This window comes from Propithecus coquereli, unplaced genomic scaffold (assembly GCF_000956105.1).
Source record: "Propithecus coquereli isolate 6110/MARCELLA unplaced genomic scaffold, Pcoq_1.0 Scaffold350, whole genome shotgun sequence".
Classification (NCBI taxonomy): Eukaryota; Metazoa; Chordata; class Mammalia; order Primates; family Indriidae; genus Propithecus; species Propithecus coquereli.
Window position 1 is genome coordinate 784,730 of NW_012149175.1, and position 25,512 is coordinate 810,241.

Genomic DNA, 25,512 nt, shown 5'->3' on the forward strand with positions numbered 1-25,512 from the left:
AAAAAATAAAGTATATTCTATTCTAGAGCTTTCTTCTGCCCAGTGCATCTGGCAGAATATTACTGCTTTGGCCCCAGAGAACCTTCTGGCACCCACTCCCACTCCACCCTCTATTGTTTAAAGACAAAAGATAAGGCAGCTGGGACTCTGACCACTCACAAATAATCAGAGGCCTCTCCACTGGGAAACTCTGCTGGTCTTGGCAGAAACTAACATTTTAAAATGAAGGTAAAACAAAGGGTAAGTACTCCTGCTTCTGCCCAAAGCCTTATGCACGGGTTTGTTTTTCTTGCCAGTTGTAGTGGCCAAGAACAGTGTTTCTCCGCTTGCACCAGGACAGCGTGCCAGGATCAAATAATAGTGGACTTCTCTCAATTACAGAAACAAGCACAAAATGCGTGGCAGTGAATCGGCTTTATTTTCACAAGTTTGGCTCTTGCTATCACCAGCCGATACTGAAATCTAGGATTTAGCACAATCTATGATTATACCAGCACAAAATAATCCAGTTATTTTCAGTTCAACATTTGTTTTTCAGAGAGCAGCAGGATTTCTTCGAGTAACTTTGGCAAGCACCATCCTAAACGCTGCTGTAGCCAGGAGTAGGGGTGGGTCTTTATTACCTAGAGGATTCTCTTTAAACACTTTCCCTCGTTAGGTATTGTAATTATTTAGATCCCCACATTCTGCAACCCAGGGTTAAGAGTCAGATGACCTGGGGGGCTTCTTTTTAAGACTGTCACTTTCTAGTTGTATAACCTGGAGCAAATACTTCCGGGTTGTAAACCTTGCTGTGTCATTTGTAAAACAGAAATTCTAACTTCATCACAGGGTTTTTTGAATCATACAAGGAAATAAATATGTGAAACCATCTTGCAAATGAAAAATTATAAAAGGTTAGATAATTTCCTCCCACTTATTATTAAAGTTTTTAACATAAGGTCATTGCCTAATTGATGTGTTTGTTCCTTAAAGTGTCTAGTAAAGTGCTGGCTCCTAACCAGCCCTTTGGTTAGTTTTTCCTAACTGAATATTTATTGACTGAGGGATCAAATGATTGAATTAACTAACTTTCAGGCTGCTATAATTTTACATTTCTATTTCCAGAGAACTCCCCCTAACTCACTAGGATAGACATTGACATAGGTGAAAACAGGTTCGACATGTTGATACATGTTCTAAGGAATTCTAAGGAACTTTATGTAGTTCATGCTAAAATGCTTACTAATGAAAAGAAATGTAGCCTTTGACATTCTCTTGAAATGATAGTCTTGTAGTTTCTGAAAGGCATTTTAAGCATAAGGCCATAGTGATGTGCTTCAATTGGTAATCATTTTGATTGATAACAAAAATTACTCGAAACCTAAAACAACCTGCACCAAGTGATTGTGTAATAAGTGCCAAATGGTTTTAAATTTACTCAATGAACACAATGCAGTAGTTAAAATGAATCAATATGGAACAACACATCAAAAGTATGTTGAAAAATATAAGCAAGTTGTAAAGTATATATAGTATATAATGGTGCAAACATAGTTTTAAATATGCAAAAAGCTTGATATCTTATGCATGGATGCATACTCTGCAGCAAAAGTATAAGAGTGTGCAAGGCTAGCATGCACCATTCTGCTCTACACAACTACAGGGGATCTGTCCTTATCCCAAGCCCTGAAAACATGCACTGAATGAAAAAGTCTAGCTCAGAATAATTGTTACCCCTAGAAGACAAGGTGAGGACCAATGGAGATAGGGGAGGAATATCTTTAGTTGTATTTAGATGCTTCATTATTAAAAAATATATTTGAAGCAAATATTGTACAATGGTAAGGTTTGACAAGCTCTGTGATGGGTATACAGGTATTATGTTACTCTCTATGCTTGAAATATTGCTATAGCTTAATGTGTGAGTTCTGATACTATGTAACAAGAAAAATAATTAAAATATCTCAGCTTCAGTAATGCAGTAATATTTATAACAGTAACCACATACTTTTACTGTAAGGTTCTAAAAATCTATTGCACTGCTAATAAATTCAGAGATAAAATATTTTGTATTCTCAAATTAAATAGGCAAGAGTAAAACTTACAATAAGACCTTCTCGGGTATGAAAAGAAAAGAATTTATATAAATTTCCACTCAAGCCCTTTTTGGAGGATACTCGAGGAAAAAGAAATTTGTGGGTAGCTCTGAAGAAGATGATCTTATTTACTTTGGGAGTAGAGATGGCGCTGGCTCTCTGTATCCACAGATTAAAGCAACCAAAGATGAAAAATATTGGAAAAACAGCAATAATAAAAAATAATGCAAATTTAGAAAGTACACTATAACAACTATTTATATAGCATTTACATTGTATTAGGTATTATAAGTAATCTAGAGCTGATTTAAACTATATGGAAGGATATGCATGGGTTATATGCAAATATTACACCATTTTACATAAGGGACTAGAGTATTGGCAGGTTTTGGCATCCACAGTGTGTGGGGAGGGTGGGGTGGGAGTGGGAGTGCCCGGGAACCAATCCCCCTAGATACTGATGGACGACTTTTAAGGTATAAGACACATGTACTGAAATGCTCACTGCTAAAGTTTAGCAGTTACTTGAGGCAGGGGAAAACCTATACAAAATCAAATTACAAAGACATCTTCAAATCCTGATAATTGCCGAATTCCTAAATGGCAGACAATTTCCTGTCTCAGTATGAATGATCCCATCTCTTTTGGGAGTTACTAAAATTAAACTCAAAAATGTATAGTTTACATACCAAAACATCCATCCCGGGGACATATTTGAGGGTAATCATGTAGTCTTTTGGAAGATTTGCCACCTACAGAAACCAAAAAAAAAAAGGGGGGGGGGAAGAATTCTGTTAGAAAATTCATACACATCAATTAATCATATTATTTTTAGTGGTTTGGAGAAAAACAGAAATCTGTTACGCTTTTTAAAGTTACCAGTGGATTTTAATATTTACATATATATTGATTTTTCATCTTAGATTTCCCTTTGTAATCAAAGGCACTCTCCAAAAAAATAAAAAAATAAAAAAAATAAGTGATAATACAAATCTTTTGGACCTCAAATTCAGTTATGCTTGGCTAAGCATAACCTACTGAGTTTTGGAAACATGATCTGAATTTCCACTTCCATTTGTGTTCTTGGAATTCCCCGCGGGACTATTTTCCTACTGTTTCTCCATAGAATTAGTAATAAAGTATGCTTCCTTGTCAGGAGTTCTCAAAGCATGGACCTCCACGTGATGTGCCAGCAGCAGGAAACCTGTTAGAAATGCAAATTCTCTGACCAGGCCATGCCTGACCTACGAATCTTACTTAACAAGTCCTGCAGGTGATTCTGATGCATGCTTAAGTTTGAGAACTACTGTTCTATGTCGATCCTAAAAAAAGCTGGATGAAATTACAAAAGAACAATGCTACCTATGAGATCCAAATGCTTTATAACTTAAATAAGTTAGAGAGATTCAGTTTGTGATGTAACAATCTGCTTAGCATAGGCTGAGCATGTGAGATGCCTCAAAGGTCTGCCTAGCTTCTTTTAAAGGCTTTAATCAATCGGGGCACGAGTGAATAATAGATTTGGAACCACAGAATTTGGAACAAATCTAAACTCTTTGTACATTGGTTCCTCTCATTTACAAAATGGAGATCAAAGTACCTATGTCAAATGGTCATTTAGAATTGAAATAGATGAATGTGCCAAAACACACTGTAAACACTCAATCCATAATCTTATTGAAAGCTGTATTGGCGACTAACTTCAGAGGCACAAAATCCTGTTAAGGTATAGAGTTCTAGGTTCTCTTATTTCCCCTCCTACATACAGCACCACCATCATCCCCACCTTTGTCTTATATCACCAGCTGAATAACATAGCCAACAACCGACTTAGCACACTGGGTATTAAGACAATACACAATGTAAAAAAAGTGGCTTTGCACCATTTCATCTTCGACGGATCTACCTTGCTTTATAGACTTATTTTACTGTCCATCCTATCTTTAAAAACTTTATTCTCCCTATAGAAAGCTGAGATCATGTGCACGTTTGCTAGGCTAGGCTATCTCCCACAAGTTTCCCATAACATTATTAATCACGTGGCTCTTCTTGGCCTTGCCATTAGCTCCTAGAATCTAAGAGCAATTTAGTGAGAAAAGAATCCGGGCTTAGTCAGACAGGAGCCAAGGTAGTAACTGATGCCACCATGCCCACTGCCATCCTACTTCCAGTGGACCCACCCCACACTCATTTTAGCCCAGAGCTGAGACACCTAATCTGGCTGCTCCTTCTTCAGTTCAGTTCATCATAAAATGCTAACGGTGCTTAACGTTTACTGAATATTTACTATATTCCAGGCACTATGATCATTAAGGCATAGGTTGCATTATCACATCCTATCCTCAGATCCCTCTGTCATATTATCTCCATTTAACAGATGAAGAAATTGAGGCTCAAAGAGGTCAAGTAACTTGATTAAGGTCAGACAGCCACATGTTAAGTCTGGACTAGAATCCAGGTCCTTCTGAGTGCAGAGCCTCCCTCTTCTCCCAGCTTCACCTCACATTTTCATCTATTCTCTGGGCACTTGTCCTCACTATTTTCTACTCATGAGTCCCCACCATTATCCCTCTTCATGTCACTCTTAATAAAAATAGTAGAATCCCTGCTGCTTATTGAAGACACTTCTGAGCTGCCACAGAAGGTAGTATTTTTTTTTATTTATTTTCGGGGTTAATGACCTTGCTCCTTGCACTTTTTTCCTCTCAGTCAAACTTCCCACATCCTTTCTTTCATAATTTCTTTTCTCTTCTGAATCTTCATCCCTATCTTCGAAAAGCAATATGATCTAGTCATTTTATGTAAACTCTGGTAGCAAAAACACAGCAGACACCTTTGCCGGTGTGAAAGCTGGAATATGGATGGAGCAGCAACATTCTATTTTGCTATGAACCAACCATGTAAATGAAAGCTGTTCCAGATTCAAAAAGGCAGCAAGAAGTGGCAGGTATTCCGAGCACGAGCTGTTTGACAACCTAGCCCCTTCTTCAGCATAATTTACATTATTTTAAAACTACAAATATATAATCAATTGAATTAGTATTTAGAAAACTTAGGATCTGAGTATATGTCTAAAGAGCAGAGAAAATATAAGGGATATGCTAGCCAATTCCATTTTATGAGTAATTTATTATATTAATATATACAAAACATTGGTTCGAAAACATTTCTCTCACCAAGACTGACATCTCCACACTGTACTCCTTGGGGGAGAGTATAATAATTAATTTTTGCATTAAGCTGATTTACTGATATTTAATTTCTAGTGGGACTGAAAAATAATACTATTTCTGAAAAGTGCTTTACAATTTATAAGTTTTTCATACACAGTCTTTACCACAACCCCATGAGATACCTTATTAAGCCTATTTTACGGCTGAGGGTATGGAGACTCAGAGAAGTTAACTGGCGTGTCCAAGGTCACGGGCATCAGGAGGACTTGGTGGCGGTAGGATGCCTCGGCCCTGCGTGCTGGTGCTCAGCACATCTACCTACAGAGCAGTCTCCCCTTTATTACTTTCTTGGCTTTTGTTGGTTCCTTTCCAATTACACTCGGAAGAGAATTTAGGAAGTCAAGTTGTAGATATTTGTGGTCACTTCATAAACTATTATATTACTTTGTAAGCATTTTATACAGGATGGGCATCTCTAATCCAAAAATCTGAATCTGAAATGCTGCAAAATCTGAAACTTTTTGAGCGCCGACATGGTGTCACAAGTGGAAAATTCCACATATAAATACTTAAAAGAAACTTTGTTTCATGTACAAAATTATTTAAAATATTGTATAAAATTACCTTCAGTCTATGTATATAACCTGTAGATGAATTTCATGTTTAGACTTGGGTCCCATCCCCAAGATAGCTCATTATATATGTGCAAATATTCCAGAATCTGAAAAAATCCAAAATCTTAAACACTTCTGGTCCCAAGCATTTTGGATAAGGGATATTCCACCTGTAGTATGTTGAATAGTATTCACAAGGCACAGATAACCTTGTGATAAATTTGGCTTCTCTGATGTAAATTGATCATTGTGGAAAGTTTTGTAGAGTAGAGAGAGCCTTTGGCCTGGAACCTGGAAGATGTTCCTTAGAGGCAGTGAATAACTTCTGGAAACAGAGTGCTCAGGTTGGATCCTGACCCTGCCAACCTGCTAACTGAGGGTCTTAGGCAAGTTACTTCATCTACTTTAACCTAAATTTCCACATGTGTAATGGGAATCATAATAGACTCTAGCTAATGGGTTTATAAGGATTAAACAACTCCTGTAAAATACTCAGTGCTTAGGCACAATGTGTGAACAAGTATTATATGAGTTTCTACTAATGTTAAATGCAAGGGAGTGGGGCATTCTAGATAGAAGAAGGGTCATATGCTAAGGCAAAGAAATGGGAAAGGTCATGGTGTGTTAGAGAGACCAGATAAGAGGTAAGAAATATGCCAGGAAAGCCACATTGAGAGATGGATCTCTTGAATGCTGGGATAAAGAGCTTAAACGGGAGGCAGTAAGGTACACTAGGAAAAGTTCTACCACTAGAACCCTACAGCAAAAGTCTACTTCTGCTTAGGCACATTGCATCATCTTGGTGGAACTTCTATTCCTTGTCTGTAAAATAAAGAGGGTAAACTAGATAATTACTAAAATTTCAGTGTGGTTTGACTTTCTTACATAAGTTATGGTGCAGCACAGAACATGTTTAAACAGGGAAGAAGCATGATGATAAATTTAGCAAGATTAGTCTGGAAGGACGAATTGGTGCAAAGAGAACACAGACAGGCAGAAGGTTAGAAGACCACTAGAAAAGTATCAAATATCCACTAAACATTTATACAGAAACTGGAAACTAGAAAAGCAGAAATCTGGTCTAGAGTCCAGGGAGGTATCCCCTGTTGATAGAGTTAAATGGATAAGTAACTAAAGCCACATATTTTGAAAACAAATCTATCCTACTAAAAAAAAAAAAAAAAAAAATAGAATTAATTGAGGGAAAATTTTACCAAAGGCCAAATCATTCCAATGAGCTTTAGTGTGGATGAAAGGATACCAGATGGTAAAAATTGTACAAAACTACAAAAACAAGTTACTTCATGATGGGCTAACTTTAATAAATGGGCCCCATTTGCCATCATCTTTGGCTGTTCTGAGGACTGACCATACTCAGTGACACTGCAAAAAAAAATGCACAGGAGAACAGCACTTGGAAATGCTGGAAACTTGGCCAGGAAAAAGTCTGCAAGCCAAACTGGAGCTGGCCACATATCATATCCTGTGGGTTTTTGGACTTGAGAGAAAAAGAACTCGAAGTCAGAACAGTTTCTAGATCACTGGATGTCATGATTCAAATATCATTGAGGCCCCTAAATCTCATGAAATCAGTGGCCACTTGGCTATTCTTGGCAAGATCCTTACTAGTCTCAGTTGTCTCTCCCAAGTCCAACAGAGAAATCAAACTGCAATAGTGACTCATTCCTTCCTCGACACTGTATATAAAGTGTGCACATGTGAACCTTTCTGGGGAAAGAGTCCATGGTTTTCAGTCTCACCAGACCCAGTGAAGTTTAAGAATCCTGGCTGGAGAGGCAAAAAAGCTCTACTCTTCTATCTAAATATCATAGTTCACCCATGTATAGCAGCCTTCCAAAATAATGCAGGAAAAGTGTTTTGCTTTTCTGTTGCTTCTGATAAATTATCTCCCACTGACACTGATTAAAAACCTAACCAACCAGGTCAATCACCTGTAGTTTTCAAAGATATTTGGGTGTTTTTCTTTTTATAATAACTCAGTGATTAAAAAAAATCATAAGATGACAACTTCAGGAGACTTTCCTAGGTCGTCTTTCCTCTGGGAAGAATACCTAAGAAAAGGTAAATGCCCTGTTTTCCTTTCCAATAGAATAGATTAAAAACTTTTTTTTTGTCTATTTCATAGACATACTTATGGTGATGATTCCAATTAAGTACCACTAATTGAGCTTCTACACTATAATAGCTTCCTAATCATAATAAAGATAGGTAACTAATTATTCAGGAAACAAAATTTAATAGGTTACAATGATAATTTATAAATTGTAGTTGAAGCTTACATCTGAAAATTCTGGGAAGGCATTATAAATTATCAACCAGATTACTACGCTCCAAAGACAGATAGTTATGGGTTCAAATCTCTACTCTGCTATTTCCCAGGTGATGATGGTCAGGTTACTAAACATCACTGGATCTCAGCTTCCAAAACAATAAATTGAGAGTAAAAATAATTACCTCACAGGGTTGTGAAAACTAAAGGAAGGAGACAACCCATTTTTAAAAACCAATAACAGAAGACATATTATCTAAATGGTTTATTCTATAAAGGAAGAATGATTTTTTAAATGATAAGATTGATATGCTTGATAATATAGCAATCCATCTAAATTGTTTTAATAAATATTATTTCTAATATACTTCTGTCCTTTCTTTAAATACTGGAAGTCCTAAATTTAGCTTTAAATAGAGAAATAAATTTCTACTGATCACAGTAGAAATTAAAATGCTAAATATTGCAAACTTATAAAAATAAATTTTAAAAACTATTCATCTATCAAACTATTATTTTTCAAAGGTCAAAAAATTATGTGAGACCTTTCCTTTTAAAGAGATAATGATATGCATAGGACATTTAAAGAAAAGCTTAGAATTCATCTAGAAATGGGGAACTTCAGAGACTATAATCCTTCAGTTTAATGCAGTGGTAATTCTATTTGAAGAACACAATATTTGAAGAAGAATAAAAATCAGAATTAATCAAACCTGTCCACTCAAAGTGTGAGAATCTGTTACCTGAGGATATTTTTATAATCTCCAAGAGTCATGTATTAACATAACCAACTTAAAATAACAGCCTACCCATAAGACCAGGAAAACCATGGATTCCTCTGCTCTAATCCTATCTCACTGATTTGTGAACTGACCTTGAAAAGACAGAATAATTTTACCTCTAACGAGATGGGGATAGGACAGAAATCTACTTTAAAAAAGAAAGACAAATCATTACTCAATAGATATTGAAAGATAAAAACATTTTCTAAAAGCGACAGTCACATTTAATTAAATTTCCCCAAATGAAGGAAAAACATCGTCACAAATCATGGGAAGAGTAGGGGGAACAAACAGGGAAAACTAATATGAATTACATCAATATTTGGATTTCCTTCTTATATGAACACTTACAATTATTAAATGCTGCAACCTAACTTTCTCAGAGATACAAGTTGTAAAAACTTGATTCATCCTTTTCCTAGATACTTGATCCTTTCTTTAGGTAGGTCTGAGTTTGCCATTTAAAACAAGTCTTGCAACATTTTTTAGAAACAAAGCAAAATGTTCTGTAAATAGATGAACCATTATGCAGAGTAAATATGCCAGGAGGATTTCAAATGAAAAACCATGGGGACCGTAGGGACAGTACAAAGTGTCCAAGAAGAAATTAAAAAAAAAAAAATTGACAGTAAAATCATAAATCGTGTGCTTCTTGACATGAGAATCACCCCAAGCAAACAAACTTAAGGTTTGTGAGCACAGTGCAAGTTGCCACCTAATGCAAAGACAGGAACCAGTAAAGACTGCAAAGGAATGATTTCAGTTGAAGAAATTTCTGTGAACACAGGCAAAACTAGACTGTCGGAGCCCACTTTCTTTCCCTCAAATAAAATGTACCAAGGTTATGCCTGCAAAGCACATTTCTCTCATTCCATATAGCTTCCTTTGATCCAGGCATTATTGAATTATTCTGAGAGGTACAACCTGAAGAAATATCATTATGGAATAAAATAATTTCAAAGTTGAAAAGGGCCTCCGAATTTCTCTAATTGAGTAGTTCTTATTCTCTTTGGGGTCACAGACTTCTCCTCTGAGAAATGATGAAAACTATACATTCACTCCTCAGCAATGGACAGAAGGCACATGAAGGCACAATTCAGAGTTCCATGTACAAGCATTTGAAGTTTATGAGTCCTAGATTAAGAACTATTGATCATGTCCAGCTTCTTCATTTTAAAAATCAGGAAAGAGAATCCCAAAAAGGTTTGGTGATTTGTCCAAGGTCACACATCCAGGTAGTAATAGAGCTGGTATTCAAGCAACCCAGTATTCCTGACTTCCATCAAGATGCTTTGCCCCACCATTCTTTAGAGAAAGGCTGTGATTACTTGTATCCATAAAACTCAACAGTCACCCATCTTGCTGTTTGAATTAGTGAAATTAATTAGGATAGGAACACTCAGTTTCTTTACAAATATGAAAAAAACAGCACTATTAGCATTATGGCTTACGCAGTTCTGGTACTTCTATGCAAATGAATCTAATGTAGGATGCTAGTTGAAAACATTAAGGTTCCTACACCCCGTCTCCACAAGTTGAGATTCAGTACTTCTGTAGTGGTGCCCTTACAGCTGTACCCTAAATAAGTCCCTAAGAGACTGTGATTGGCTGGTCCTCAAATGTTATCCTACAAAGTCTGGTTTAAAGTAGTGGCTTTCAAACACTTTTTTTTCATATGTTCGATTCTTTTTTCAAGGCAAGTATCATTTGGACACCTAGATATATAAAGAAAGGCCAAGTGGTCTGGTGGGCTTTAGAAGCCAGTTTGAAAACCAGGTCCAGAAAAGACAGCCCTGGTAATGGGACCAGGAGCTGGGTTTCACCACTCTTGGGACTTGGTTTCCTTATTTATAAAATAATTTGTTTAGATTTTCTCTAAATTCCCTTCCAGCTCCAGTATCCTATGATCCTGCAAACACCATTCCTACTACTACCACTATAAATAGCTAAGATTTGGCAGGCACCTACTATATTCCAGGCACTGTTCTATTAACTTGTTTAATCCTCATAATCACTCTATAAAGTTAAGTACTATTAATACCTCTGTTATACTGATGAGACACAAAGATGTTATGTGACAATAACTGATAAAAATTTATAAATATTTTCTCTTATTTAATCTATACCGCAAAATTGGGAAGTAACTGAGATTTAGAAAGGTCATTACTTATCCAAGGTCAAAGAGCTGGGATTTAAACTCAGGTCTACCAGATTCCAAAATCCATTCTTTTAACCAAAAAATTTGCACAGGTTAGGCCCTGTACTATGCCATAAAATCTTTTTAATGGGGTCCATTTGTGTGTTGTTAGTGATATGCATATTTGTATTTTTATGGAGATGGTTTACCTCCCAAACTAGATTTTAAATGCTCTGATCTCAGGCATTTTTTTATACTTTTATATTTCCTACTTTATGAAATACAGGCTGTGAATTGTCTAAGTCTTATTTATTCAATTAGAAGTGACATTCCTATGTTTTATTAACTTGACTTTTTTCCAAGTGGTTTATTAAAAAATACAATCCAAAGAAAATACACTAATTTCACTGAAGCAACTCCTCAAATTTAATTTTATTCCCCTGAGTCAATTTTTGGAAGGAGGAAAAACCCTTATTTTCAGCTTAATGATTTGACATTTGCCCTTGGAGTGATGAATTATATTTTATTGTCAATATTAACAAATATCCCTTTCCTGGCACTTCTCTTCTTTCTCATCTAATTAATGCTTCTTGCCATTTCTCATTGTATCAATCGATAGGTAACTAGCTTAGAATAAGCAGATGGGTAAAGACAAGAATAGAAAATCTTGGAAGGTGCTTATAATACCTACTTATACCACTTGAAAATAACTGTTTGACATTTCACAGGTAGTAGTACTTATTAAGTAGTATTCCTTAAACACTTAACAAATAATAATGCCTCCAAGTAATTTTTCTTAAGTACCATGTTAATCTTGAGGATGCTCAGCCTGTGGTCAGACACAGCATTATCTTCCAACTTTGCTTCATTGCCCACATAGTTGAAATTTTCTCCCTAGGACCAGTGCGGGTCTCCCCAGCTCATTCTCAGCTCCTCCCATGGTTAAACAAGCAATTCCATGAGAGCTGTAATTTCCTGATGATCTACTTTAAACATATTTTGGAGATTTGTATAAACCTCACATCCTTATAAATCTATACAACATAGGTATAACTTGTCTAGTAAGAATTGAGATTAAATTAGGGTCAAGATTTTTTAGTCTCTAAACTTTGACAGAATAGACCCTCTAGAACAATGATTCTCAAACCTTCTTTCAGAAATTTGTTAAAAATGTAGATGCCTGGAGCCCTGTCTCAGATGTATCAAAGCAGTTTCTTGGTGTGGGGCCCAGGCACCTACGCTTTTAATGAGCAGCACAGGTGATTACGATGCTCATCAACATGAAGCACATCATTTCTTTACTCACCTGACAAACACTTAATGAACGCCTACTACTAATATACACAAAATTTAGACTATAAATACATACAGTGTTTTTAGTATTGTTTCTTAGGTCCCAAACTAATAAGCAACTTGAGAAAACAGGATCATGATCTAATGTCTGTAAAAAATACTTGCCCCTCACCCCCACCCCTATATACAACACCTAGCTGAGTATACAGTAGGCAAATATTGCATTGCTTTGCTCAGCAGTCCCTTAAGTAAGACATGTTGATACATCTTCAGCTGCTACATTAAAGAATGCTTTTAAACCTAGACTCTCAGGGTGTCCTAAGGAATCAGCATAAATTGTGTGTGTGCGTGTGTGTGTGTGTGTATGTGTGTGTGTTTCTAATTCTGTATTGAGGCTAAGCTAGCAAGACTTAAACCACAGCATTAAACTTCTGCTTTGAAGTTCTGTTATGAACCCAAAATAAAACATACACACCAGGAAATATATAGATAAGTATATATATCAAGAGCAGGGAAAATAAATAGAGCCCTCTCCACTCCATTTCCTATTATCTCAACAAGTACACTTTTCTTTCTTTTCTCCATATTATAACCCCCATTTCTTCCCTATTTTGACATCACCTCTGTTCTCTAGTCCAGTGGTCCCCAAAATTTTTGGCACCAGGGACCGGTTTCATGGAAGACAAATTTTCCAAGGACAGGAGAGCTGGGGAAAGGGGGGCGGCAGAGCTCAGGTGGTGATGCCAGGTATGATGGGAATGGGGAGGGGACATGTTGTGAATACAGATGAAGCTTCACTGGCTCACTACTGCTCACCTCCTGCTGTGTACCACTCCCCCTTCCTAAGTTTCATGGAAGACAATTTTTCCAGGGACCACGGGGGCTGGGGACTGCAGTCTAGTCAATATTCAAATAACTGAGTGTTACCTAACTGCCTATTTTGAATCAGGAACTTACAAAAGTGCTTCTCAAACTTTGTTCATCCTGAAATCACACACAGTACAAATGAGCACATATAATCTCCCCTAGATTGTGAGAATTTGCAAGGATGCATTCCAGATGTGTTATGCCCTCTCTGTGGTTTGCATGTTGAGAGAAAGCATCTGGAGCAGCCTGGCATGGTGCTGGGAGTGACTAAGGGTCACACTAGTGCAAACAATTTTTGCTGAAAGAAGAATCCGAATGTGGCAAATAGGGGAGATGAGTCTGTCCAACATTTGGGCAACAAATTATTCCTCCAACTGTGTTTGCTGAGGAAGTGAACACTCCCGACTCAGTCTTCATGCTGATGGAAAGGGGAGAATGGCCACCTAGATCTTTTGTTAGGTTTGTTAGGGAAAGTAGGGAGGCGTGTGGAGGGGAAACAGAACACGCTGGGGAACCCACTAAAGAGATAAAGAGGAACAAGCTGGTGCTGGCCCATCAGCACACAGCAAACTCTCCAGGGTCCTTCACTGCCTGTGAAAGAGGGGAAAACACCAGCAAAGAAACAGTCACTGCAGTGGAGTGCAATGCAACGGGCCGATTTTACCAACAAATTCTCCGTGACCTTAAATATCTCTACAAACTCTTTACAATAACTCCATGATTCCTTTACTTGTCTTAGAAAAACAGTAATTTGGGGCAATAAAAATCTAAATCTTTGATCAAAAAGCACAACAAACAGAGTCACAGCTACAGAAAAACATCCTTACTTACCAATTTTGTAACGTCTTTTACATTATTAGTCACACGATTTCCGCAGATCCCTTTGGTCTTGACGAAAGGATTAAATAGAAGCAGTTGAAGATAAATGCAAGTGATAATCCAAGTCTAAATGAAAACAGAAAAATTGCTCAATGACCATCAGTTAATATCCATAATCACTCAAGCTATTAATCCCTTATGCTTTGATTTGGAAAAGGCTGTCTACTATGTTTAAAAATAAAAAGCAACTGGCTTGAACACAATTAAGTGCTAAGCATTCAAACTATGCTTACCAGATTTTTTAAAAAAATTCTTAAAATTAGGTTTGAATTACTTTTTCAGTGACATTATTGTTAACTTCCGTCAAAAGCTTTCTACAGCCCATTTTCTAATAGCAATCGGGAATAAACATGTAGCAACGTGTGAAGGACTTATCACTTAGGGTGTCTTCTAAAAACCAGGGAATGCATAAAATTCATACCTTAAGGCACCAAGAGAAACTTTTTCTTTCTACTTTAAATGTAGACTGTTTGGCAAGTAGCAGCATAACCCCTGAGCAGTGCTTTAATCCAACAGTCTACAAAACGACACTAAGTTAAAATGAGACAGAGAGGTATATTTTTAGATCTAAGAATTTAACCTAATTTGTGAGACATCAAATGACTTAATGTTTTGAAGCACAGCTTTTTTTGCCATTTAATAAGGAAAATATTTCTTTAGCCAATAGGAAGACATTCTCGAACCCTAGCGGAATTCTCTCTCTCTCTCTCTCTCTCTCTCTCTCTCTCTCTCTCTTTCTCTCTCTCTCTCATACACACTCTCACCCTTGTTAGAAAATAACACTTTCCACCAGGTATTGTGGTTATTTTTATGAATCATTTACTTTTCCTTATTATATTAATACTATAATTTAGAGTTTTAAGAACTTGGGCATCTGATTTACTTGTATCTTTACAACACATAACACAGTGCCTTGCCTATAAAAAACCCTTAATAAATATTTGCTGGATGAATTAGTGGCCAAGGTGAAAATACATTCTAATGCTCTAATTCAATAACCATTTACTGAGCATGTATTATGAGACAGAGACAGTGCCAGTCACTAGGGAAACAAAGACGATGAAGATGCCCTTGATACTCAGAGGCAGGTAAGTAACTAACACCCACATCATGTGGTGAATGCTCTGGGAACATAGAGGAGGAAGCAATTAATCAATTAAACTTAAGGGGGTAGAACCTATAGCAGGAAGACAGTGCCAAAAAAAAACCTGAGAGAAAAATGTGACTCTGGCTGGATTTCGGAGGACAAGGAAGAGTTTGTAGGAGTTGACATAGAAAGGATGAGCATTCCAGAAAAAATAAACAACACAACAAAAGCATGCTGATGTGAAGATTTCTCATATGTGAGATTTCTTTTATGAGCTAAATTCTTCTATAAAATCTTAAAATTACACAAAAGCCCAGATGCACATGGCTAGAAATCTTTCCTATTTATGTAGCTAGCCATATGTTAAAAGGCACTAGATTATTACTTTGAATTGATATCTGTATGCCAACTAGATATTATACTGGACTAAATGATGATTATCATTTGCTGAAATTTCTAAGACTACAATGCTACCTTCATGGATATAGTAACTTATAAAGAAAATTAAAACCCTTTGTTCCCTTACCATGGTGGTCTACCTCATCAGCAATCCTGTATAATTTTATTTAAGGCTACTTTGAGCATTGTGGGATCACATTCTTCATAGTATTGTCTCCCTTGGACCACAGTGAAGACTAAATTGTGTAAATAATTTCTATAAGAGAAATTCTCTTTTTGGACAATCCCAACATACAAAATCTCCCCTTATAACAAAGTCTTCCTTTACATGTATAAATATAATTTATTAAACCCAGCCTTCTTTCATATTGTCATTGCTAAGACTTGACCTCCCTTGAAATGTATTAATATTTTCCCAAGGCCCTCTTTCCTGATATGATTTGGGAACTCTCTCTAAGGACCTCTGTAATGGACCAATCTCACCAATAACCATATTCATATTCTCAGCTGTAAGAAATCTAAAGGCAGAAATTCTGTTACTGGTCATCACTGTACCTTATACCTGGCATTGAATTAACACTAAAGAAACATTTGTTCACTCATTCATTCAACAGACATTTATTGAACATCTTTATTATATGTCAGGTATTGTTCCAGATGCTAGGGTTATACAAGGAACAGAAAAACAAAAATTCCTGCCCTCATAAAGCTTAACTTCTAGTGAGGCAAAGACCAACCATATTCAACAAACATAAGTAACTAGGGTATACAGAATGTCAAAAGGTGTTAAGGGCTACAGCAGGAGTTTGAGGCTGCAATAGCCTATGATCACTGCACTCCAGCCAGGGTGTCAGCAAGACTTCATCTCCACAAAAAGAAAAAGCACAGAACAAGGTAAAGGAGCCTGGAAACCTAGTGTCTACTCTGCTCTGCTGGCAGCAGTGATCTTGGTTCAGATTGACAGTTACACTCATGAGTCACAAGAGGCTTCATCTAGCACTAAATGTACTACTGAGCTTTAAGAATATAGGACAGGTAACAAAAGAGCAGGTACAGCACCAGCAGAGCAGACATCTCACGACACCAAGGCCATCTCTAATGTCAATCACTGCACACTTGGGGTGTAGGTGGCAATGACAGATGACATTGAGTAGTCAGGACCTCTCCTTCGGCTTATACCTTGCTAGCTGAGTAGCCCTTTCAGGGACATGTCATGAGCTTCTATTCATTTTCCAGAGCAACTACCCCCCACCCACCCCAGTGCCAGTCTCAACAATAAAGTACATTATCAATGCTTGTTCTGCTACCTAGTAACTTCAGCTGGATTCTCTTGTAGGAACTATAGTGTACCTCTGTAAGTTTCCTGAGTTCTTGCTGCAAGGAGGATTATAGGGAAGGTCAAATCCCAGGCATCTGTGAGTCTAGAGAAAAGCCATAGAGTGAACCATTACTCCTTTCTTTCCAGATGGCAGTATGTGTGGAAGCAGCTTGAAATTTTTAACAGGGTGATATTTGATGAGTGCTTCACTGAGAAGGCAACATTTTACCAAAGATTGGACAGAGCTAAGGGAGTGATCCATGCAGGTGTCTGTAGGAAATGTATTGTGTATTGAGAGGAAAGCTGGTGCCAATGCCCTAAGGTCTATTTAAGGAATCTCTCTCTCTCTCTCTTTTTTTTTTTAAGACACAGCATGCGTAAACCAGGGAGCAGTAGAAGATGATGATGTCAGAGACAGAATGAAGAGGCCAGATCATGTAGGATATTGAAGCCCATTGTCCAGACATTGACTTTTACTGTGAATAAAATGGGGTTCGTTGCAGGATTTTGAGGGGAGGAGGGATAGGAACATATTTCAAAATAAAAAAATAAAATATAATAGGATCACTATGATTGTTATAATGAAAACAGACTTTAGGGTAAAAACAGGTAGAAAAAGAAACAGAAGGCCCTTGCTATCATCCAATCAAGAAAGGGTTATATCAGTGCACTGACCGGAAGTGGTTAGATTCTGGATATCTTCTGAAGGTGGAGCCAAGAAGATTTCCTGACAGTCGTACTGTGATTTGAGAGAAAGAGTCCAAGATGACTATGGGAATTATGGTCTGAACAACTGGAAGGATGGTTTTCACCAACTGATGCAGGGAAGAATGGGGGTGGAGAGGTCTGGAGGTGGCAGGGCAGATCAGCAGTTAACTTTGAGTATGTCAAGTTTGGAATGTCTTTGAGATATTCCAGTGATGATACCAGGTCAGGAAATTTAAATCTGGATTTAGGGTTTAGGAGGGAAGTTTGGGCTGAATATATAAATATGATACCCTTCCATATACAAATGGGATTTTAAGCAAGAGTGGATGAGGTCACCAAGGGAGTGAGCATATGTAGAAAAAAGACCAAAGCACTCAGCAATCCTATGGTGCTCTAATGCTAAGAGATCCAGCAGAAGAGTTAGAACCCTCAGGATCTGAGAGGGAGAAGCCAAAGGATCATAAGGAAGCCAAGTAAAAAAAAAATACTTTAAGGAGAACAGGGTCAAACTATATCACATGCTGGTAATAAAAACAGGTCAGGTAAGACCAGAAATGAGAATTGTCCACTGGTTTAGCAACACGGAGGTCACTGATGACATTACAAGAGCATTTTTTTATTGAAGTGGTATGAGAGAAAGCCAGTCTAGAGTGGATTTAAGAAAGCAAGAGGAGAAAATAGAAACCGTGAGTATAGACAGCTCTTCTGAAGAGTCTTCCTTCCAAGAAGAGCAAATAAATAAACAAACACACACACACACACACACACACACACACACACACAATGGGGTGGTAGTTAGCAAGGGATTGGGAGTAAAGAGAGTTTTCTTTGTAAGAGGGTAGAGATACCAGGACGTCTGTGTGCCTGTGGGGGTCGTCCAGGAGGGAGCAGCTGGCAATGTAGGTCAGAAGAGAGGAAACCTTGAGCAACAGCCTGGAGCAGAGAAGAAGGGAGGGGCGTGATCCAGTTTTCAAGTAGAGGATCTGGCTTTAAACAGGAATATCAACATTTCATCAGTACTATAAGGTAGGATATTGGAATGTGACTGTAGATGCCGTTTTGTTTTTTCCCTTGGAACAATCTAGTGCACATAGCATAAATTTATTGAACATTTACTGTGTAGCAAGCATCTTGAATATCTAATAACAGAAAAAATTTAACTTTCATAGATCCTGATTTTATCTTATTTTATTTATTTATTTATTTATTTATTTATTTTTGAGACAGAGTCTCACTCTGTTGCCCGGGCTAGAGCGCCGTGGCATCAGTCTAGCTCACAGCAACCTCAAACTCCTGGGCTCAAGCAATCCTTCTGCCTCAGCCTCCCGAGTAGTTGGGACTACAGGCGTGCGCCACCATGCCCAGCTAATTTTTTCTATATATATTTTTAGTTGTCCAGATAATTTCTTTCTACTTTTAGTAGAGACGGGGTCTCGCTCTTGCTCAGGCTGGTCTCGAACTCCTGACCTTGAGCGATCCACCTGCCTCGGCCTCCCAGAGTGCTAGGATTACAGGCGTGAGCCACCGCGCCCGCCTATCCTGATTTTAAAGATAAAGAAACTGAGGTACATAGTGGTTCAGTTATTTCTGCATGGTAAAAATCAGAAATCAGTGTATAAATCCGGATCTGTCCAATTCTAACTCCTGTTCTTTTAACACTACCCCCCATACTACCCCAGCACTTTCAGAAATCTGTTGGATCATTTGTGAGAATGCAATGGCCAATCTCTAAAACTTTAATAATTTTGCAAATATCAAGCATATGGAAACAAGTCTGTTCCATATTGCATGCCATAGCTGACTGTTCTACATTAGTCTGATTATCATAATTTTTAATATATGTCCTTTGATAGTTTCTTAAAATATATTAACACAGATTGCTATAATAATTGCAAAATAATTTCACCAGGGTAACATCAATATTTTTTGCATCAGTTAAATTCAAATATCTCTAAAAATATGACTTTTCTCATGTTATAGGAATCTATTTGGTCAGGGCTAAAATTAAATCTATGTTAATTTAATAACATTCAAATATCCCTGAAAAATCTATATTTCTTAAAGTCCTTTATTTTAAAGGTAATATAAATAAATTCATATTGTAATACAGTTTTGCATATACTTTGTTACCATTAAGAAATATCCTCCTTTCATAAAATTAAACAATTCATTCTGGCATAGCAATATGAATAAACATTAAGACAGAGGGGCAATCAAGTTAGAAACAACAGTAGTAATACCTCCTTCACCAGTATTCTCAGGAGAGAGCTGAAAGGCAGAGCTTATTTCTTTATATGGAAAAGAAATTTTTCAGTATTAGTTATTCTATACAGAAATCTTTCCAAACTATAGTACACACACTTCCCTGATTTCTTAAACAGTGAATAGAAATATTAAACTTTGCTTTTCTTTGATGGTTCAGGTTCGTCAAATAAAGGGAACGAAAAAGCAAATCATCTCAGTGATGTGGTTGTGACTGTCCTCTTCCACCTAGCTCCAAATTACTGTACTTGTTCAAATGACTGTTTTTAAAATTTTATTTTAGCTTCTGTTTGTTTGTTCCTTGGTTTTCCTGTTTCTCCCAGATTGTCAGGTCATTACTTGCAACACATTTTTACTGTGAACAAGCCTATTTCTAGTCTACTTCTGTAGTCTTGATGGCGGGCACAACACATGGCCCATATGGGAGCTCATGGTAGGCAGTACGGTGGCCTCAAAGGTGCCCACATCCTAATTCTTGAAACACGTGAATATACTGCTGCATATGGCAAAATGGACTTTGTAGATGTGATTAAGTTAAGAACCCACCGTGGATCATCTGGGCCCAATCTAATGCCCTCAGTCCTTAAAAACAAAGAATCTTTCCCGGGTCTGTTCAGAGAGAGATGGAGTGATAGAAGAAGGGTCAGAAAGACATGACACGAGAAAAAGACTTGACATTGCTGGCACTGAAAATGGAGGGAAGGGGCCAGGAGTTAAGGAAGGAAGGCAGCTTCTAGAAGCTGGAGAAGGGAAGGAAACAGATTCTCCTCTAGTGCCTTTGGAAAGGCACAGTCCCGCTAACACTTGATTTGAGCCTAGTAAGCCCTATTTTGACTTTTGATTTCCAAAACTATAATACAATAAATTTATGTTGTATTAAGTCACTAAATTTGTGATAATTTGTTATCCAATAGAATAGAAAGCAATGAAAAATAAAACAGAGCTCAACAAACCTACTTTCTGGATGAAATAATGAACGGTAGAGATGTTCGAGCTATTCTAGGTACAGAAAGTGAGCTGCCCTTGCCAGAATCCTGGACCTCCAACCCCTATTTTAAGCAAAGTAACTCAATTTTTTCTGTTTTATTTGTTCATGCCTCTGAGTAAGATTTTGTTTGAACAAAGGTTTCCAAGGGCAAGGAGAAAAAAAAAGAAAAGTACCCTTTGGAAACCATGGGCAGAATATGGATCCAGAAAACCTCTCCACCCCTTACCGTGTGACCTCCAACAGGTCAGCTCATCCCCCAGAGTATCTATTTATCAGTCCATAAAATGAGAGTAAGAAAAGTTTTTGCCTCATCCACTTCACAAACTGGTAGTGGGAATCAAATGAAAAGTTATTCAAACTATAGGTGATAAGCAATTGTTGGTTGTGTGGTTTACGGGCTTTGCACTGGCTAGGAAACCAGGCGGACACGTGCTTCAGAAACGTTTGAATAAAACAGTCTGACAAACGACTTTATAGAGTAAATCTTCCATGACTTTTAGCACATGAATATTTTGACGCTGATTTTGTGTTCAGATGCCTTTTTCAATTTATTTTTTAGTTCTCAACTGTGTTTAGAGTAGCTTGAGCTAATAGACAATTGACTTCCCATTAAGTGAGGTGTTTCAATATATCAACAAAATATTTATCTTTGTTTTCTCTTTCTTCCTCTTCCTCCAACGGTTGGAAACTCCAAGAGCATACGGGTGCCTAGATGTGTGGGCGAGTGCACACACGCTCGCACACACCCTAATGGAGATATGATGCTGAGGCAAACTGTCCCTGTATTTGTGACTTCTGCTCTAAAATGTATCTTTTCAGTTTGGGTAATCATCACACTGATATTTTTCTGTAACTTTCTCTGCATCTGCGTATGGCATTTTTCTTTGGCTACTTTGTTTTAGCATTGTACAACTTTTCTCTCTAGGTCATACTCATTGTCTGATAACCTCTCATTGCAGGATAACCTCTCATTGCACAGACACATTCAACTAATCTTATTGAGGGCGGTTCTCAATTTTTTTATTTAAGAGGCAGGCATCAAAAGTGTTCCCCCACATACTCCCCACAACACACAAAACTGCAATAACCCCTTTCATTGCTAAAAGCTGCCTTCAAATTATTTGTATGATAAAAAAAAAAACAACTAATGAGAAATCTATATGCACTGTTAGGACTAAGGTACACAACAGAAATAGTCCTGGAAGTAATACTGACTAAAATTCAAACTCAAGGAAATAACAGATATAGCAGATGCTTTTCTGGAGGCAGGTTTTAACAGTGGCAGATAGTACTAGAAAGGCACTTTAAAGGAGGAGGAAAAAAGTTACAGGAAGATAAGGCTGAAAACCCCAAAAGGCAAAGGTCTTGCCTAATTCCCATTTGTGTTGGGAACCAACCTCAGTAGGCTGTAGTGGAATATTCACCCAATAACCAATTCCTCCTGAACATAAAGCTTTCCTTACAGTAAAAGGCCACATGCCAGGAAACGGAGCTGCAAAGCCCACCTAAAGCAAACTATTTACTTGATATGAACATGTGTTGTAACATAAAAGTCACATTGCAGACTCCATTCCTTCAGTAGAAATTAACATGCATGCAGCCCAAGAACATCAGGGAGACATATGCTGTTCAAGAAACCAGAAGATCCTAATCTTCTAAACTTGGAAAAATAAAAAAACAAAACACACACACGCACACACAAACCCCACCCTCTTTTTTCTCTATGAACATGAGAAGTGATTTTAAAATATGTATTGAGAAAGTCCACATTACAGCCTTCCCAAAGTCAAAAGGTAGTGAAATGTCTGTGTAGCTGGTTTTCTTTAGGCACAGACGTACAAAATGGTATTAGAACTGCCCTGAACAAAACAGCAGCTGCTGCCAAAAACAACATTCATCTTCTCTTTAATCTTGAATGCCAGCTATTGAAGCAGGCAGTTCCCTTGTAGCCCAAATGTGCTTTGGAAGAGAGCCAACTGGCTCACTCAGCTACCCAGAGCCAGGAAAGCAAGTTACTAAGATATAGGTATAGTAATTAGTCCTGAGTTCAGGTCTTCTGCGGTCATAAAAACTGTATCTTTCAAAAATAATCTTGATGTAAACCAACGACAGGATTTTCATTTGGTGAATAACCATTCAGTTCTGTATGACTTCCTTTTTCAGATTTTTTTATTGTTTAAAAATTTACCATTAAACATTATAAAGAAAATATCTCATCATCTTATACCGACTCAAATTCATCTCTAATCACTGGACAGTGGTCCAGTAATCTCAAAGGGACAAAAGAAACATTTAGTAGATTTGTTAGTTTTTAAAACTGTACAATTATCAGTAAAGCAGATGTTAAGAGCATAGCTAAGCGAAACTCAAACCAGCCTGATGTCCAAACTGGTGTGCTAAAATCTTGTGAAGATTCTCTTGCACCACCCTCCACGTATATCCTTTTGTGAAGAAGTAAAATAGAAACATTTTAAAATATGGTCAATCATTGAAATATGTGGCGAATATTCTCTTATAACAAAAACTGAACATCCTAGAAAGGAATAGCTTCATATAAAAATCAGACAATGCCTTTACTGTAATAGGAGAATTTAAAGATTTCACGGTATTCAATCTATGGGAAAAACTGGGGGGAAATCTCCCTTTGATTGTCAGTCCTTGTTCTATATGTAAATGCTACTTAAGAGGAAATAATTCAAAATATATTGACTCCTAAGGGCCACACATAGGATGAGCAGTTTGCAGATATTATTTTATATAATCCTCCCATCAACCATGTAGATATTATTATCCCCATTCAGCAGGTGAGTAAACCACAATTCAGAGAGATCAGATAACTTCCTTATGGCCACTACTCTAATAAATCACCGGGTTGGGTGTAAACCAAGACCTACATTATGCTGGAAAGAAAAATACTGAGCCAGTCAGATAATAAAACTGATTTCATTTATATTTAATGAACTATTAAATTTTATTTAAAATGGCTACATTGTAAAAGGCGTATCAGTCCCTTTCACTGAATCAGTTTCTAATTGAAACCACATGTCGAGTTATTACTAGGTTAAAGTAAACAAGTAGTGCAAGTAAATCAAGTTATACTCAAGTTATATCTAGCTGTAGCTTAAAAAAAACTTACATAGCTTGGAGTAGGGGGGAGAAACCCAACAGATAAAGTGATAAGTTGTTCCTTCCGATAAAAACAAAATTGGGTGCTTTCAACTTTTGATAACATCATCCCAAGAAACACTTATTCATTCAACCAACATGTACGGAGTATCTAATAAATACGTAAGATAAAGACAGAAAGGTTACGGTTATTGGCCTCAGCTAGTGGAGAACACAGCCGGGTGGGAGTCTGAGAGGAAAGGCCCAGGAGGTACAACTAAACCTGATCTGAGGAGTTGAGGAAGGGGCTCAGAGATAGTTTCTAGGAGGAGAACCTTCTTCGAAGGTGCTCAGGAGTTTGCCAGGTCAAAGGGAGCCAGGGAGAAGTCCCCTGACAGAGGAAGTAGCAGATGCCTGCAAAAAAGTGAGGGAACAAGGCACTTTCATGTTCATGACACCATTGGAAAATAGGTTTCAAGGAATAAGCAATGCCAGATGAAGCTAGAGAGATATGTAGAGGCCCTCCTAATTTTGCTAATTGATCTGGATTTTATCTTAGAGGCACTAGGGAACTCCTGAAGGATTTTAAGCAAGAGAATGTCAAGATCTGATTTACTTGTAGAAAGTTTATCATCAGGCATCAGAATGAAGGATGGATTGGGGAGGAAGGGCAACAAGCCTGGGGGCAGGAGCCAAGTTAGGAGGTCACTGAAGTCATCCTGAGTTGACAAGGTGAGGGCCTCAACTAGGGCAGTGGCAGTGAGAATGGAGAGAAATGGACACATTCGAGAGGACACAGAAGTAGAACGGAGGGTCTTGGTGACTGATGGAAAGAGAGTGCAGTAAAAGGGAGAAGAGCACATGTGACTTTCAGGTTCCAGTTAGGGTGACTGGGTAAAAAGTGGTGCTATTTCCTGACCAGATGTGCAGGAGAAGTGGCAGCTGGAGTCTGGGAAAAACCTCATAGAATACCACCATTCAAGGAGGACATTCTATCATCCACTATCTGCATAGGAGAAGAAAGAATGAGAAGGCAAATACTTGAGAAATCTGTTGATTGTGGGGTACTGCAGCCAACAGAAAGGAGAGAGCTAAAGGGCGGTCCAATGAATAAAACAAGTGCTAAAAGATGTGAACATGAAAATGACGGAAGAGTACCCAACAGAGCTGACCTCGATGAGGACAGTTGCCAGGGAGGTGATGGAACTAAAACTCAGGCCATAGTGAAGGGACAACAGGAATGAATGAGCATGAGGGAATTTCAAGGGTATATTATAACAGCTTGTCAGAAAAGGAAGAAGAGAGTGAGTAATCCCAGAAGGGCTAGAAGGTTCACTTCAGTCTTGGTAGAAGAGAAGAGGCAGTTCTGAAAGAGTGGGGCTGAAATGATAAACTAAGCATTTCTCCTTCTTCAATGGCCTGGGCATAGGGAACAACTCATCTGGGGTTAATGAGAGCCAGCACTTACATATCCGGCTAGCACTGGGGCCTGAGTGTACAAGTTTTGCTGTTATTATTTTTAATAGAGACAT

The 25,512-nt window shown here is 37.7% G+C and overlaps 1 protein-coding gene across 2 annotated transcripts in view; it reads right to left on the minus strand.

Moving 5' to 3' along the window:
- Positions 1 to 25,512, minus strand: part of KITLG (KIT ligand) — an 83,509-nt gene that overhangs the window by 36,391 nt on the left and 21,606 nt on the right. For both annotated transcript variants that reach the window (XM_012651244.1, XM_012651243.1), the window contains exons 2-3: positions 14,066 to 14,179; positions 2,768 to 2,830 (exon numbers count right to left, since the gene is read on the minus strand). In XM_012651244.1, coding sequence (XP_012506698.1) covers positions 2,768 to 2,830; positions 14,066 to 14,179 — 177 coding nt within the window. The remainder of the gene's footprint in view (positions 1 to 2,767; positions 2,831 to 14,065; positions 14,180 to 25,512) is intronic.